At 37.7% G+C, this 15,140-nt stretch overlaps 1 protein-coding gene across 2 annotated transcripts in view; it reads left to right on the plus strand.

Annotated features, from left to right (window-relative positions):
• The window catches only part of LOC115628077 (dnaJ homolog subfamily C member 16), a 91,120-nt gene that overhangs the window by 25,843 nt on the left and 50,137 nt on the right, over nt 1–15,140 (plus strand). For both annotated transcript variants that reach the window (XM_030524050.1, XM_030524051.1), the window contains one exon: nt 2,095–2,275. In XM_030524050.1, coding sequence (XP_030379910.1) covers nt 2,095–2,275 — 181 coding nt within the window. The remainder of the gene's footprint in view (nt 1–2,094; nt 2,276–15,140) is intronic.

Consider the following 15,140-nt stretch of genomic DNA (forward strand, 5'->3'; position numbering starts at 1 on the left):
ATGGTTTTCGCACATGATTTTTTTTAATGAATTTCTCATTGACAATACCATTTGTTACTTAATTTAACTCTCACATAATAATACCCCCAGTGGCTGTTTCTTGCGCTTCAAGATTTAATGGGTGCCGATGATGTATGGTCTGAGAACGGTTGCCCCTACACGAGCAGACATTATTTAAAATAAACTCAGACTTCTTAATCTCTAGTACATTACCTCTATTAGAAATTAGTAGATTAGTACTTAAAATGTAGTGGTAGAAGAGATCTGCTTATTTATTAATATCATTTCCGCTTCATTGGGTGTAGTAAGCATTATAATTTTTTTTACTAGGATTGTGCCAGCTTTGCTGTTTGAGCTGGCTTCTACTTGTTTCTAAGCAGTTGCAATGGGAGTGTGCTTGTGTGCGTGTGTTTACCACTTGAACTTAAACACGGGACGAATGAATTATCCAATCCAAATGCCAGCTGGATGCTCAATTTTTAAATGTCCCACCATCTGTCCTTTTGGCTCAACCCAGCTCCTTTGCCTTCCGTCAGCTCAACTTACAGTTGTTGACAACTAATTGGAAACAAATGCATTAGTTGTGATTTTCTTAATTTTTTTTTTATTAAATTCGTAATGCACTCTGAAATATTTACACAAAATATAAATTTTAGTCATATAAATTTACAAAAAACATTTTGAGTTAAGACCTTATATATTTTATTTCTGAATGTTTTTTGTTCAAATATCAGTTTTGGCTGAGCCAAACAATTGGAAACATCGAAAATGTAAACAACAGAAAAGACAAAATTTAAACATTATAACCAAAAAACAAAAGCTATCAATGCAAATATCTTTAATATTTTAATAAAACAGCGCTGCATCGACATTTGACTTTATAAGGTGCTGGCATTCGTGTCGACCACGCTTTCTTCGAATAATGTATCTAAATTCTATTTGCTCTGACTTTTTTAATGTCATTCGATAAATGCTCAATAGGATTTAGATCAAGACTGCACGATGGCCATCCAACCTTAACAGAACTTGTGTCTAAAGATTGTTTCGTTAGACACGACGGATGTTTTCGGCCATTATCTTGCTTACAGGTCCAAACAACTCTCAATACATCCATCAATATATCCATTTACTTCTCCCTTGTCAGAATTCTCTCGATGCTGAATATGATACCAATTCCATTCTATGAGAAGCATTCAAATATTTTTTTGCGCGGACCCTAGTTGAGACACGTTTTGGTAGATAGTAATTTTACAGCTTTTTGGCTTTGCATTTAATTTCTACCATAAAGATCAAGTCGGTTAATCATTATTTCATCAGTCCGGACTATAATTTTCCATTTGTTGAGCATTCAATCAACATGGGGCTTATCGTCGTCTTATTTACGTAATTGTCATCGTTTGTTTGACGCGTAAGTTTCGCTGATGGACCCCAGCCTCAAGCTAACGACCAGTGACAGTTCCTTCAGATATTGTTTTATCGTTTTGAAACCAAAGTTTAAGCTGGATGTCTACAGATCCCTACGGCGACCCAAATTACCCATTCATACAATCTTGCTATCGACGTTTGAGAAGTTATTTTTCGATAAAGGCTAAAAGCAAAAATACTTTCAAAAATATACAATACACCTGGATCTCACAGACAATAAGAGCTAGAGACACAGAATTTTTCACAAAGATGCCTTACGTGCGTACGCTGCGTAAGTTTTTTTTTTCCCAATTTCACTTCCCCCTATGGGCGTTTTTTCCCGATTTTAAAAGCTAGGGACATAAAATTTTAGTCATAGATGCCTTATGTGCATCCGTCCGTTCGTCCGTATGCACGCAATGATCTGAGCAAGTACAAGAGCTAGAATAACCGAACTTCATGTGCGTGTCTATGTGTGACCATGTATGCAGTACAGAGCTGAGCCAAAGCAGCAGCAACAACAAGAGCTGGGGCAGAGCTTGGTCAGAGATTACATATATGACTATAACTTCTTTTAAAATTTGTATGAGAGTGGGTACAGGGGATGTTTATTGCTATTGTTTATTTGCGATTTTAATTTAATTTTTGAAGAAACCATTACTGGCTAACAATTGTATTTTTCAATTTCAGAATTTATTCGAAAGAAGTCACCTTTTCAGCTTACTAAGCGGATCAATGATTTTAATATCGACGATTTCCTTGGTGGTTGGAACGATAATAAAGTACGAGCGTTAATTTTAGAGCCACGAAGTGTGACTAGATTGCGTTATTTGATTGCATCCTTTGCTTTCAGTGACCGCGTTGCATTTGGGTAAGCCATTTGATCTTTTTTGTTGTTGTGATAAATCGAGCATATATACCACCAATATATATATATATATATATACTAGCAGGTATTGCCCGTCTTAACCCGGCTCAATATAATGTTTCCAATTGTATTTTGTGTGTGCATAACCTACCCATATGTTTTCACCTTATAAGTTACCAGTAGGAAGGCATTTAAGGTATTTAAATGAACATTTTCTGTTCTTGACAAAAAATTGTTCAGTAGTCCGTTACATTTTTGTTCTTGCCAAACTATTTCGTTAAACGAACATGACCACTATAACTAATATTTTTTAAAGCTCGTTTTCCCCCCTTTGGAGATCGAATTTTCCAAAAGCCTTTCTTAGTGTGCTCCTACACTATGATGGATACTATGAAAGGATACTTGAGTCCAAATTTCATTTTTTACCGTTTGGGCTATGCGTTGATCACCAATTAGTCAGGACAAACTGTTTTATATATAGAGATAATGCAACGTTTTAAGATAGACTATGTGCAAAAAAGGGGAATAATTATAAGGGTATATCCTAATTTTAAATTCACATTTGAGTCTTTTCGTGCCATATTGAGTCAATACGGTCACGCACAAACTCGGAATATGAAACACGGCACTCGTGTCAATGCCGTGCAGCGATGAGCCACGATCAAAAAGCACTGACAATTCTCATCTCAATTTGCTAGAGTAAAACTTTCGATAGTTGAAGCCACCAATACCATCAAAATATCGAAGTTTGAATGCAATAAGCAGAATATTTAAATAATAAAATCTAATTATTTATTGAGATAAATAAGAACAATTCATATATGTACATACATACATCTGCCCGCAATGCGAAGCAGAATATGCGTAGCTCCGTTATTCGGTTTCTGCTTTACTATCGCTTACGCAGTCGTTGCCTAGCGACGGTAACTGTAAACTTTTGGCGTTTTGCCTTTGCAATTAACATTAAATGGTCAAATCGAAAGAAGAAGAGCGAGCCAATGGCTTGCAGTTGTTGTTGTTTTTAGAGCATTATTTTTTTTACAATCAAACAATGTATACATTAATACGAATGTACATACATGCTATATTCATACACAGGCATACATACATACATACATACATATGTATGTTTCTCTTTACTTTTTCAACCGTACGTAGAGAACCGCACACATAGACACGAACTGTTGTTTGTTGTGTGTGTGGTGTGTGTATGTGATGTCCCCAACTATTTGATATTTGTTGTTGCTGCATAAAGTTATTAATGAAAACCCTAATGCCAAATGCACTAAACAAAGAAAAAATGACTTTTAAAAATGTTATATAATTTTCAATTAATTAAAATTCTTGCTCTGTCAGTGCAAGACGGATGTACATACATACATATGTAGATACGTATGTAACATACATAGATCTGCACATATGTATGGACATTCACACATTAGTGTCTCACATTTTGCTTTGGCTATTTCAATCGTTTGCACGCAACTACACGAACAGCTGCTTGCATGTGTGTGTGTGTGTTTTTTTTTTTTTTTTTAATTCCATTTACAACATACATTTACATATAATACATTGTAGAGACTTAAGTAAAAAAGTGGGTGACCGCTCGATCATGCAGAATAAGAACGATTTTGGGCATGGTCATCAATCTGAGCGTACGGCTCGTGCACGCGCACAGTAGCATAGTCGCGCGTCAGCGACTACAGGGCACTCCCCCTCCACTTGCACTTGACGAAAGTACAATACCAGCAAATATGGGTCACAGGGCTAGCTTTCATTTTAAGAGCTTTTCTGTACGTAGAGTTAGTCAGATTTAAGAAATAAACCGCGTCGGTCATCGCCACGCCGAACTTAAATTAAAAGTCTACTCATTTGTGCGACACCGTTCATCTTATTAATTCGCTAAGCAGCGAATCTGTGTAAATTCTACATAAATAGTGCTACACAGCCCATCCTATCTATTCGCTTAACAGCGAACTTGCTTAATTGGCGCCCAACAAAACGGAAACCACGATCCGCAATTAATTAAACCATATTAAAACCAACAAAAATTGCCAAGCCGGCAAACAAAAACTAGAAATGAAGATCCAACGAAGGAAGACTACAGTGACAGATGGTCACTTTTTTATAAGAAGAAACACTGCACGACAATTAGTAAAAGACATGTAAGTAGAGTGCCTATTTAACATATTTTGAACATAAAAAACATAAAATAAATTTTATGCGGGTGTTTATAAGATAGGCCTTTGCAAACCAACAAATTTAAACCTTAGCAAATACCCTTATGAGTGATAGTGAACTAGAGGAGCTCGTATCCGGATTGGATAAGACCCCAGCAGAACTAAAAAAAAGGTGAGAATTGGTGGTCCGAGCAAAACATAACTACGAAAATGTCTTTCACCGAGTCCGATCTAAAAATGCTAGTCGAGATGGCAGTAAACACTGCACTCGCAAATCAGGCTCAAATTTTTGAGAATAAATTGAAAGAAATTGAAACTAAATTTACTAGCGTAACCGTAACCGTACCCGAGGTAGAGATATTTAGGGACGCCGATATAATACCAGGCATCCAATGTAGTAAGACATTTTATATTGTTAAATCTGTACCCGACTTTGATGGTAAACATGAGAAATACGTTTCATGGCGCAAAGCCGCCCATACGGCTTATAAAATTTTCGAAAACTACACAGGTAGTTCGAAACATTACCAGGCGCTAGGTATAATCAGAAATAAGATAAAGGGCCCTGCCGATATGGTGCTGTCTTCCTACGATAAATTAAGCTTTAAAGCAATCATAAACATACTTGACTTTACGTATGCAGATAAACGCCCTATTTACTTAATTGAGCAGGAGTTGTCGACTCTGCGTCAGGGAAACTTGACAATAACACAATACTATGAGGAGATCGAACGGAAGTTTACGCTCCTCATAAATAAGACAATAATGTCGTGCGATGGGACCTTGGCTGCCTCCCTTAACGAAAAATATAGAACAGATGCCTTTGCAAATTTGCCAATTTGCAAATAACTATGCAAAAAGCCCCGAGGAGAAAGCTCACAGAAGCGAACGACAGCTAAAAAGTCTAGTTATGGATAATAACAGCCCGCCACAGGGTAAAAGTCCATATTTTAATAAGCAAAAAGCACAAAGTAATAGCTATTTCTCAAAACAGGAGCCACCCCAACCGATGGAAATTGACAGTTCCTCCCGGTTTAGACAATCAATTCAACAAAGGAACTAAAACATTCCCCCTTACTTATCATACCAAAATCAGGCCACAAAAAGACCAAATAGTGGGACTGCTAGGTATACAGGTCCGAAGCTACAAAGGGTAAATCACCTTTCGAATTAAGAAGGTGAACCCGTTCAGGAAGAACAGGGGTACCAATCATATATAGCAGAATCGGAAGAGGCCAACATTGACGATGAAAGTATTGAATATGAACGGGTTAATTTTTTAGACATAGCTCCCTGCTACCGTTCGTAGAGCGAACGATAGCAGGTAAAACCATTAAATTACTTATTGACACGGGTGCCTCAAAGAACTATATAAAACCACTTACAGAACTAAAAAACGTAATTGCAGTAGATAAACCTTTCTTCATTAAGTCACTTCATGGCTTTAACTCTGTTCAGGAAAAGTGTTTCATGCACCTTTTCAACACCACAGCTACATTCTTTTTACTCCCCAATCTGACAACATTTGATGGAATAATAGGACTTGACCTATTAAATAGAGTAAATGCCACGTTGGATTTTAAAAATAAAATTTTGAAAACCGAATCCGGATTTGAAATAATTCAATTTCTGAAAGGCACAGACGTCTATTTTACAGAAATAGAGGGCATAGAAGTTCCTCAGTACATTCAAGAGGAATTCAAAGAAATGGTATTAAAAAGAACGGGTGTCTTTGCCGATCCTAACGAATCCCTCCCGTATAATATTAACATCGTCGGTACTATCCGAACAGTAAATGATGACCCTGTCTATTCTAAGCTATATCCTTACCCAATGGGGGTGTCCGATTTTGTAAATAGCGAAATCAACAGCTTGTTGAAAGACAAAATAATTAGGCCATCTAGATCACCCTATAATAATCCGGTGTGGGTAGTTGATAAAAAGGGGACAGACGAACAGGGAAACAGGAAAAAGCGTCTTGTTATAGATTTTAGAAAACTTAATTCAAAGACTACAGATGATAGATACCCTATACCCAATATTGTAGCAATCCTCTCAAATCTAGGGAAAGCCAGGTATTTTACAACACTTGACCTAAAATCGGGATTTCACCAAATACTAATTGCGGAAAAGGATAGGGAAAAAACTGCCTTCTCTGTAGGGAACAAGAAGTATGAATTCTGCAGACTTCCTTTTGGCTTGAAAAACGCCCCCAGTATTTTTCAGAGAGCCATTGATGATGTCCTTCGGGAACAAATTGGGAAGTCATGCTATGTTTATGTGGATGATGTTACCATTTTTTCGAAAAGCATGGAAGACCACGTAAAACATATTGCATGGGTGTTGGATAAACTCTATTATGCAAATATGAGGGTTTCGCGAGAAAAGTCATACTTTTTTAAAGAAAAAGTAGAGTATCTTGGATTCGTGGTCTCTAGAGGCGGTATCACAACGAACCCCAGTAAAGTAGAGGCAATCAGCAGATTTGAGAAGCCAACTACATTGTTCCATGTTAGATCATTTTTGTGTCTAGCAAGCTATTATAGATGCTTTATAAAAGACTGCATCTATTGCTAAGCCATTGACAGAAATACTGAAGAGTGACAACGGCAAAGTCAGCGCAGAACAATCAAAAAAAATTCCTGTAAGCCTTAACGAGAAACAATGTCTAACTTTTGAGAAATTGAAAAATATTCTCGTGTCTGAGGACGTTATGCTACTTTACCCCGACTACCAGAAGCCATTTGACTTAACGACGGATGCTTCATCCGCTGGCCTGGGGGCAGTTCTGTCTCAAGATGGGAAACCAATTACTATGATTTCCAGAACATTAAGAGATAACGAACAAAACTTCGCAACAAATGAGCGCGAGTTACTTGCTATAGTGCGGGCATAAAAACACTTAGAAATTATCTATATGGTGTTAAAAATCTGAATATTTACACCGACCATCAGCCACTCACATTCGCAGTCTCAGATAGGAACCCAAACGCGAAAATTAAAAGATGGAAAGCTTTTATTGATGAGCACAATGCTCAAATCTTTTATAAACCAGGGAAAGAAAACTTTGTTGCTGACGCCTTATCGCGGCAGAATTTTCACGCCTTAGAAGAAAATGCACCATCCGATTTGGCCACCATACATAGCGAACTATCGCTAACATATACTATTGAATCCACTGATAAACCAGTAAATTGTTTCCGAAACCAGATAATTATAGAAGAAAGCGTGGTTTCATCAACGCGCACTTTAATTATGTTCGGCCAAAAGACAAGACATATTATACACTTTTCTGACAGGGAACATTTACTTGAAAAGGTGTATGACGCGGTCAAAAAAGACGTAGTCAACGCGATTGCGTGCGACTTACCAATCCTGGCTTTTATTTAAGATAAATTGGTGGAAGCATTTCCTACAACAAAATTTTGGCATTCCAAAAGAATGGTCATCGACGTTCTTGATCAAAATGAACAAAAGGAAATAATAGTCCAAGAACATAACAGAGCCCATAGAGCAGCGCAGGAAAAAATTAAACAAACAAATACTTCGAGACTATTTTTTTCCGAAAATGACCCGTCTTATAAACGAAATAGTAGCAAACTGTAAAGTCTGTAATAGAGCCAAATACGACCGACACCCACAAAAACAGGTTATTGGTGAAACACCCATCCCTTCTCAAGTAGGTGAGATTCTTCATATTGACATTTTTTCCACGGATAAAAAATACTTCTTAACTTGTGTGGATAAATTTTCAAAATTCGCAATTGTTCAACATATAGCTTCTAGAACTATAATATTCTATTTACCGTTACTTGTCCAGTTTTTGTTTAAATTTTTCACCGTTTTTTTAAGAAAAATAATGTTGCCGTACCAATTAATAATGGTCAAAATATTTCGTGTAGTATGAAAGTTGTTTTATTTAAATTGAGTTTTTTCATTTTGTTGATATGAAACTTGTGCATGTTTTGATATGAAATTAAAGGTAATTCAATGACCTTTTTAAAAAGTATAAATATGTTTGGGCAATCATCGCCTACAAATAAATATGAGTCATTGAAAGTTGCACTGTCGAAAAAAACCTTGGCGTACCAATTAATAGTGGTTAGGGCTCGTAGACATAGAGCCATAAATGAATGAATTTTTATCCTCATACCAGAATCATATATTGCGACAAAAGAGGGCTCTTTAAATTCAGGAACTATCAAATCACTTTTAGAAAACAAATTCGATGTTCAGATCGTAAATTCCCCACCACTTCATAGTACTTCAAATGGACAGGTAGAGAGATTTCATAGTACTCTTGCAGAAATTGCTAGGTGCCTGAAATTAGAAAATCACATGAACGACACAGTTGAGTTGGTACTTCAGTCAACAATAGAATACAATAAGACAGTACACTCCACCATAAACAAGAGACCAATCGACGTAATACACTCTTCCACACCGGAATTCGAAGCAGAAATAATAGGCAAAATTAATAAAGCCCAAGAAACGCAGCTTCAAAGATACAACGAGACAAGACGAAACAGAACTTTTAAAGTAGGTGACAAAGCACTTATGAATATAAATAAAAGGCTAGGAAACAAACTAACACCCCTGTACTAGGAAGTTACAATAGAAGCTGACTTGGGAACAACGGTTCTGATAAGTGGAAGGGAGGTCCATAAGGACAATATACGATGAGCTTTCATTTCATTTATTATTCTTTTTTCATTTATTCTATTTAGGTTTCTGACTATGCTGCTTTTTGTTACAATAACAACTGCCAAGCTAACCGACTACTCGAATTCGGATTATATCCCACTACTAGACGGAAACGCAATCATCTGGAAGAATTTTAAGTATCTCAGACATTCATCCAACCTGACTATGTACTCGGAAATAGCCGAGGAAACACAACTTCTCATGAAACATTTTCCCCAGTCCCATATGAAAAAAATACTAGAATCTGACATAGGTCATATAAAAACACTTTTAGAAACTGTTAACATTCATCATAGACATACAAGAAGTATAAATATCCTGGGAACAGCTCTGAAGATAGTTGCTGGGACCTCCGATTTCGACGATTTCGAGAAAATAAAGTACAATCAACAAAGTTTAGTTGAATCGATAAACAGACAGGTAGTTATTAACACTTGAGTACAAGAAAAAATAAATAAATTAACTGAAACTGTAAATCTGATTGTCAGAGATACGAAGAAAAAACAAATCGAAACTGGCCACCTCTACGAAACATTACTCGCAAGGGATAGAATTTTAATTTGAGACATTAATGCTGTCTGTTACACTTGCTAAGATCCAAATTATAAACCCCGCTATTCTTGATTCTAAAGATTTAGAGAAAATGGTAAATGAGCACTCTACTATTATTACAATAACAGATTCAATGGAAGTAGCATATGTCAATGTTGTATTAGATAATAATTTTCTGCACTTTATAATTAAATATCCTGATCCTAGCTTAGTCTGTAAAAAGATCACCCTGTTTCCTGTACAACACAATGGTACAATACTACATTTTGCTGAAGATAATAATGTCGCAGACTGTGGCAATAAAATCCTGCCAATCGGAAATTGCACCGCTACTCTCACGGCAACATTTTGCATGGAGCTATCCTCCGCGACATGTGCGCAACAACTCCACTCCGGTGGCACCGCACACTGCAGCACTCGTCCCAATCATCTAAAAACGCTAGAGGTTGTGGACGACGGTATCATCATAATTAATGAGGGAACTGCCGAAATAAAAATTGGCAATAGTACAGAGAAACGTATCCATGGTACGTTCCTGCTGACATTCGATGAAGAAGTCTGGATTAACGGGTCTTTGTTCAGAAACATGAAGAATATCGTCCGACACCCGTCCTCAGCAGCATCGGCATTCCTGAATATCACTGGTCACCAAGAAATTTTGAGCCTGCCATATCTGCAAAGGTTAAACATTGAAAATCTGTGGTACATTGGTGACATAGAGGATAAGTTGACAACAAGACCGGCGATGTTCAGCGCATCCATTCTTTTCATCATAGCTATTGGAGTCATTCTTTTGAAGCTGTACCAGAAACGGAGAAGGGCTAGCCGCCAATCTTCCCTGCAGATTGTTATCGAGAGTCTGAGGAAAACCGAGGACGGCCTTCAACTTAGCGAGGGAGGAGTTAACACATCCGGCCGGTCATAAGTCAGTGACCGCTCGATCATGCAGAATAAGAACGATTTTGGGCATGGTCATCAATCTGAGCGTACGGCTCGTGCACGCGCACAGTAGCATAGTCGCGCGTCAGCGACTACAGGGCACTCACCCTCCACTTGCACTTGACGAAAGTGCAATACCAGCAAATATGGGTCACAGGGCTAGCTTTCATTTTAAGAGCTTTTCTGTACGTAGAGTTAGTCAGATTTAAGAAATAAACCGCGTCGGTCATCGCCACGCCGAACTTAAATTAAAAGTCTACTCATTTGTGCGACACCGTTCATCTTATTAATTCGCTAAGCAGCGAATCTGTGTAAATTCTACATAAATAGTGCTACACAGCCCATCCTATCTATTCGCTTAACAGCGAACTTGCTTAATTTGTATACTTAGCTGTGCCCAACTGTTTGATATTTTGTATTGTTTGTTCTGCCTGCTTTTGTAAAATGCATATTTTGAAAATCCTTGAATGCAAAGTTGTAGATTTAGTTACGTAGATTACATTACCCAAATTTTAAATCGATCGGACTAAATTTATAACACAAACTTTTCATTTGAAATAGTGAATAAATATTAAAACCCCAATAATTCAAGCTCCACCACAAATTTCGAAAATCGAAGTATGCAGTTTTGTTTGTATTCCTTAATTGATTTTAGAAACTAAGTTTTATGTCGATCGGCTGAAAAATACGGATTTTCAAACAAACTTTGGAGTTCGTTTTCCCCCCCTTTGGAGCTCGTATTTTCCAAAATCCCATTTACACCATGATAGGATACTTGACCAGAAATTTAAGTTTTCTAGCTTTTACCGTTTGGGCTGTGGGCTGTTGACGCGGTTTCCTTTTGTGCCCCAACATTTTTTTACAGGAAAACTCCCATATTTTAGGCCCCAAAAAATATCAAAAAACCAAGTATACAGTTTTTCTTGGAATTGTTCTGAGAGTATACAAACTAAGTTTGAAGTTAATCAGATGAAAACTGTATTTTTCATACAAACGTTGGAGCCTGTTTTCCCCCTTTGGAGCTCGAGTTTTCCAAAATCCCTTCTTAGTGGGCACCTAGACTATGAAAGGATACTTGAGTCCAAATTTCAGCTTCCTAGCCTTTACCGTTTGGGCTGTGCGTTGATCACCAATCAGTCAGTCAGGACAAACTGTTTCATATATATATATATATATATATATATATATATATATATATATATATATATATATACATATATTGGATACATTTTTTTGGGTATGTTTGGGTGGATGGTTTAGATTCAGAAATTAGCCCGGCAGGCATGGGTTTCCCTTTTAAATTTTAAATTGAACGTCTTACATCTAAAAAACCGAACTGTCTGCAGAAAGTGTGCATTGACATTCAATTTTTTTGTAGTGTGTCTTTTGATACTATAAGCATTTCAGCAGAATATTAAGGGTATTATAATCAAATATAAGTTATGTACATAAAACAGTGCCACGTCTTCATAGACGAGGAGGAAATATTGCTTCACGAACTAGGGATTCACAATTAGTCCAGAACTATCGGTTGAATAGATCAATTGACGGACAATTAAATCAGGCTGCAATCAGACGAGCTAATTAAAGTCAAGAGCAACGCAACGAAAGCCTTCGAGGTAATGCATTGAAACGAAGACTGGCACGTGAACGAGTCACCGACACATTCAGAACATGTGAACAACTGAATTTGTAAGTGTATCGGGCATTGATACGAACATCATCGCTAGAAATATAATGCAGGACAATGCAGGAAACCTGCATTATATTTTATTGTTCTTTATTTTGAAATAACATACAATTTTCTAATATATATGTAAAAAATGTAAAATTTGATATATGGGGCAGACCCCACAAAGTATATATATTATTGGTCAAGATGACAAGTCGAGTCGATATAGCCATGTCTGTCTGTCCGTCCGTCTGTCTGTCTGTATGAGCGCAAGGATCTCAGAAAGTACAAGAGCTTGAATAACCAAACTTGGTATCGAGGTTCCCCTAAGTCCTAGGCAGATGAAGTTTTTTTTTTCTGATAAGATGTTTGGGCAACCATCCATATGGGAACTTATGTCCTTCCTGTATATTGTAACGACGCCCTGGCGAGGGTCACAGGGTATCGTCACTAGAGAAAGACGACGCTACATCTATTTTAAGGAAAAGGAAAGATATCGACGTAAGATAAGAATGTTAAAAATGTAAGTTAGTCTAAGTTCAGCCGCGAAGGCATACAATCACTTAGACTTTGATTGTTCTACCCAACGTCACTGAAGGCCAGCTGCCATTAAAATGCAACGTTAAGACATAAGTTCATTCTATTTCTGGGGCCCAAACCTCTAATTTTGAAGCGACTCTGGCCGGCGAATATACCCGGGCCAGAGCTACGTTACAATATAAGCCAATCTGTTCTGCTTGAAGTTAGAAAGTGGGCGTTCCGAGAACTGTGGGTGGTCATAAAATAAAGAAGGGTTGGCGAGTGATCCGATGATAGATCTGTTAAGTGCTTTAAACGTATCTGAGCCTGTGGCACTCTGCTTGTAACAGCAATGTAGGCCATCCTGCAGAAATTAAGTTAATCTTGTGTCTGGGCGTGATTATAGCGTTATATAGTTGTCGTCCTTTTGGGTTGTTGATTCTCTCTCCAATGGGTGTGTTTGGCATTGTAGTCACAAGCTGCTAAATAACCTAATAGGTCGGAAAATTTTAAAAATTCTGATTCCGATATTGAGAAGTGCGATGGGCAGTATACTGCGGCTAGGTTTATGTAACCGCTTTGAGTTTCAATATGAAGTGTGGCCTGTAGATAAGTTGTATCAAATGGTGTCAACAGGTAATACCTGATGCGATGCTTGATTAGAATGCCAGTACCTCCATGAGCCCAACCATTGGCATGATTTGTCGCATAGAAGTTGTTGCCATTGAGATGAAAATAGTTTTTGTTCGCTAAGTGAGTCTCTGATATGAGCATGGCATCAATGTCATGATGATCGAAGAACTGCAAGAAGTCGCATTTGTGCTGTGAAATGCCAGTCGACATATTTTTAGAATTTAAGTAGATTTCTTTTTGATGTGGAATTCCAGGAGGAGATTTTGATTGCGCATAAGTTCCTGCATCTTTTGTTGTATTGCTGCTATTGTATTTAAGTATATTTCTTTTTGATGTGGAACTCCAGGAGGAGATTTTGATTGCGCATAAGTTCCTCCATCTTTTGTTGTATTGCTGCTATTGTGTTGGTTACAGTTGCCAGCATTAATTCAACTCCACTAGGCAATTGGGATGCATTTGCAGAGGTATGCTGGGCAATATTTTCTGGCCTGTACATCGGTGCATTTTTCCTGCAGTGGTTTGTTGAATTTTCGGCTTAGAGATTGAGGCGTACGACCCGTTGCCGTAACCTAACGCCTTAGCAAAAGTTACTCATGGGGTCGTGGTTGATGAAATGTACGGCACATTTTGTCGGGCGACTGGGTTTAGAGCTGCTGTTATTTTTTCGCTTATGCGACTTTTCAAATCTTTGCTTCATTTTTTGGCAGATGGGTCCGCCTTATTTATGGGACAGCGCTCAGTGGGATGTACATCCACGCAGGCAACGCAAACTGCGCGTAGAGTGCAATAGGTTTTCGTGTGTCCATGCTCCCGGCAGTTAGTGAATTTGCACTATATTCTTATCACACGGCACAGCGATAAACTGAGTAAGCCCGACAGTAAAATACCCTGTACCCACATATATTTAAAAAAAAAAAAAAAAAAAACAACTAGAGAAGCTAAAGTCGGGTGTCCCGACTTTGAAATACTCTGTACATATGTGTAGAATAATTATGCGTGTATGTGTGTGTTTGTGTGTGTCTGTGTATGTCTCGTGTGCCTTAGCAAAGCAGTAACAACTACAACAGCTGCGGGCACTGCTTGGTCATATATACTTATATGGCTATAACTTCCTGATAAATCAGTCTATCATGATGAAATGAATGCATTTAGTTATTATAAGTTCAAATGCATTCATGGTATCGCCAAGTTTGAGTTCGAAATTCCAAGAATTACGAGAGTTACGATTTGCGGGGGAGAGCGAAATTCCAAAATACACATTTTCTGCGTATTCACATAAGGCATCTGAGACTAAAATTTTGTGTCCCTAGGTCTTATAGTCTCCGAGATATAGGCGATTATACGAATGGAAAATCCATAGTGGTAAGTAAGGGGTGGGCAAGGCAGATGGCAGATTACGAAAACTAGAAGGAGATGCGACAAAAAAAAATATAGCAGAGTCATACCTGCATAATGAAACCTGATAGCCACACTTCGAAACTACGAGTGGTGTTTGATGCTTCTGCAAAAACATCGACTGGCAAAGCTCTCAACGATATAATTCAGAAGGGAATCGTGCATAGAAAGACGCAACTGATTCTTTTACATAAAGTTTTTGTTAGCCATTTGATTTTGCCATACCGGCAAGTTACCGGCTTAAAGCCGTACATTTTGGCGCCCCTGGGTAGAC

Source organism: Scaptodrosophila lebanonensis, unplaced genomic scaffold (assembly GCF_003285725.1).
Source record: "Scaptodrosophila lebanonensis strain 11010-0011.00,11010-0021.00 unplaced genomic scaffold, SlebRS2 tig00000101-arrow-pilon, whole genome shotgun sequence".
Taxonomy (NCBI): domain Eukaryota; kingdom Metazoa; phylum Arthropoda; class Insecta; order Diptera; family Drosophilidae; genus Scaptodrosophila; species Scaptodrosophila lebanonensis.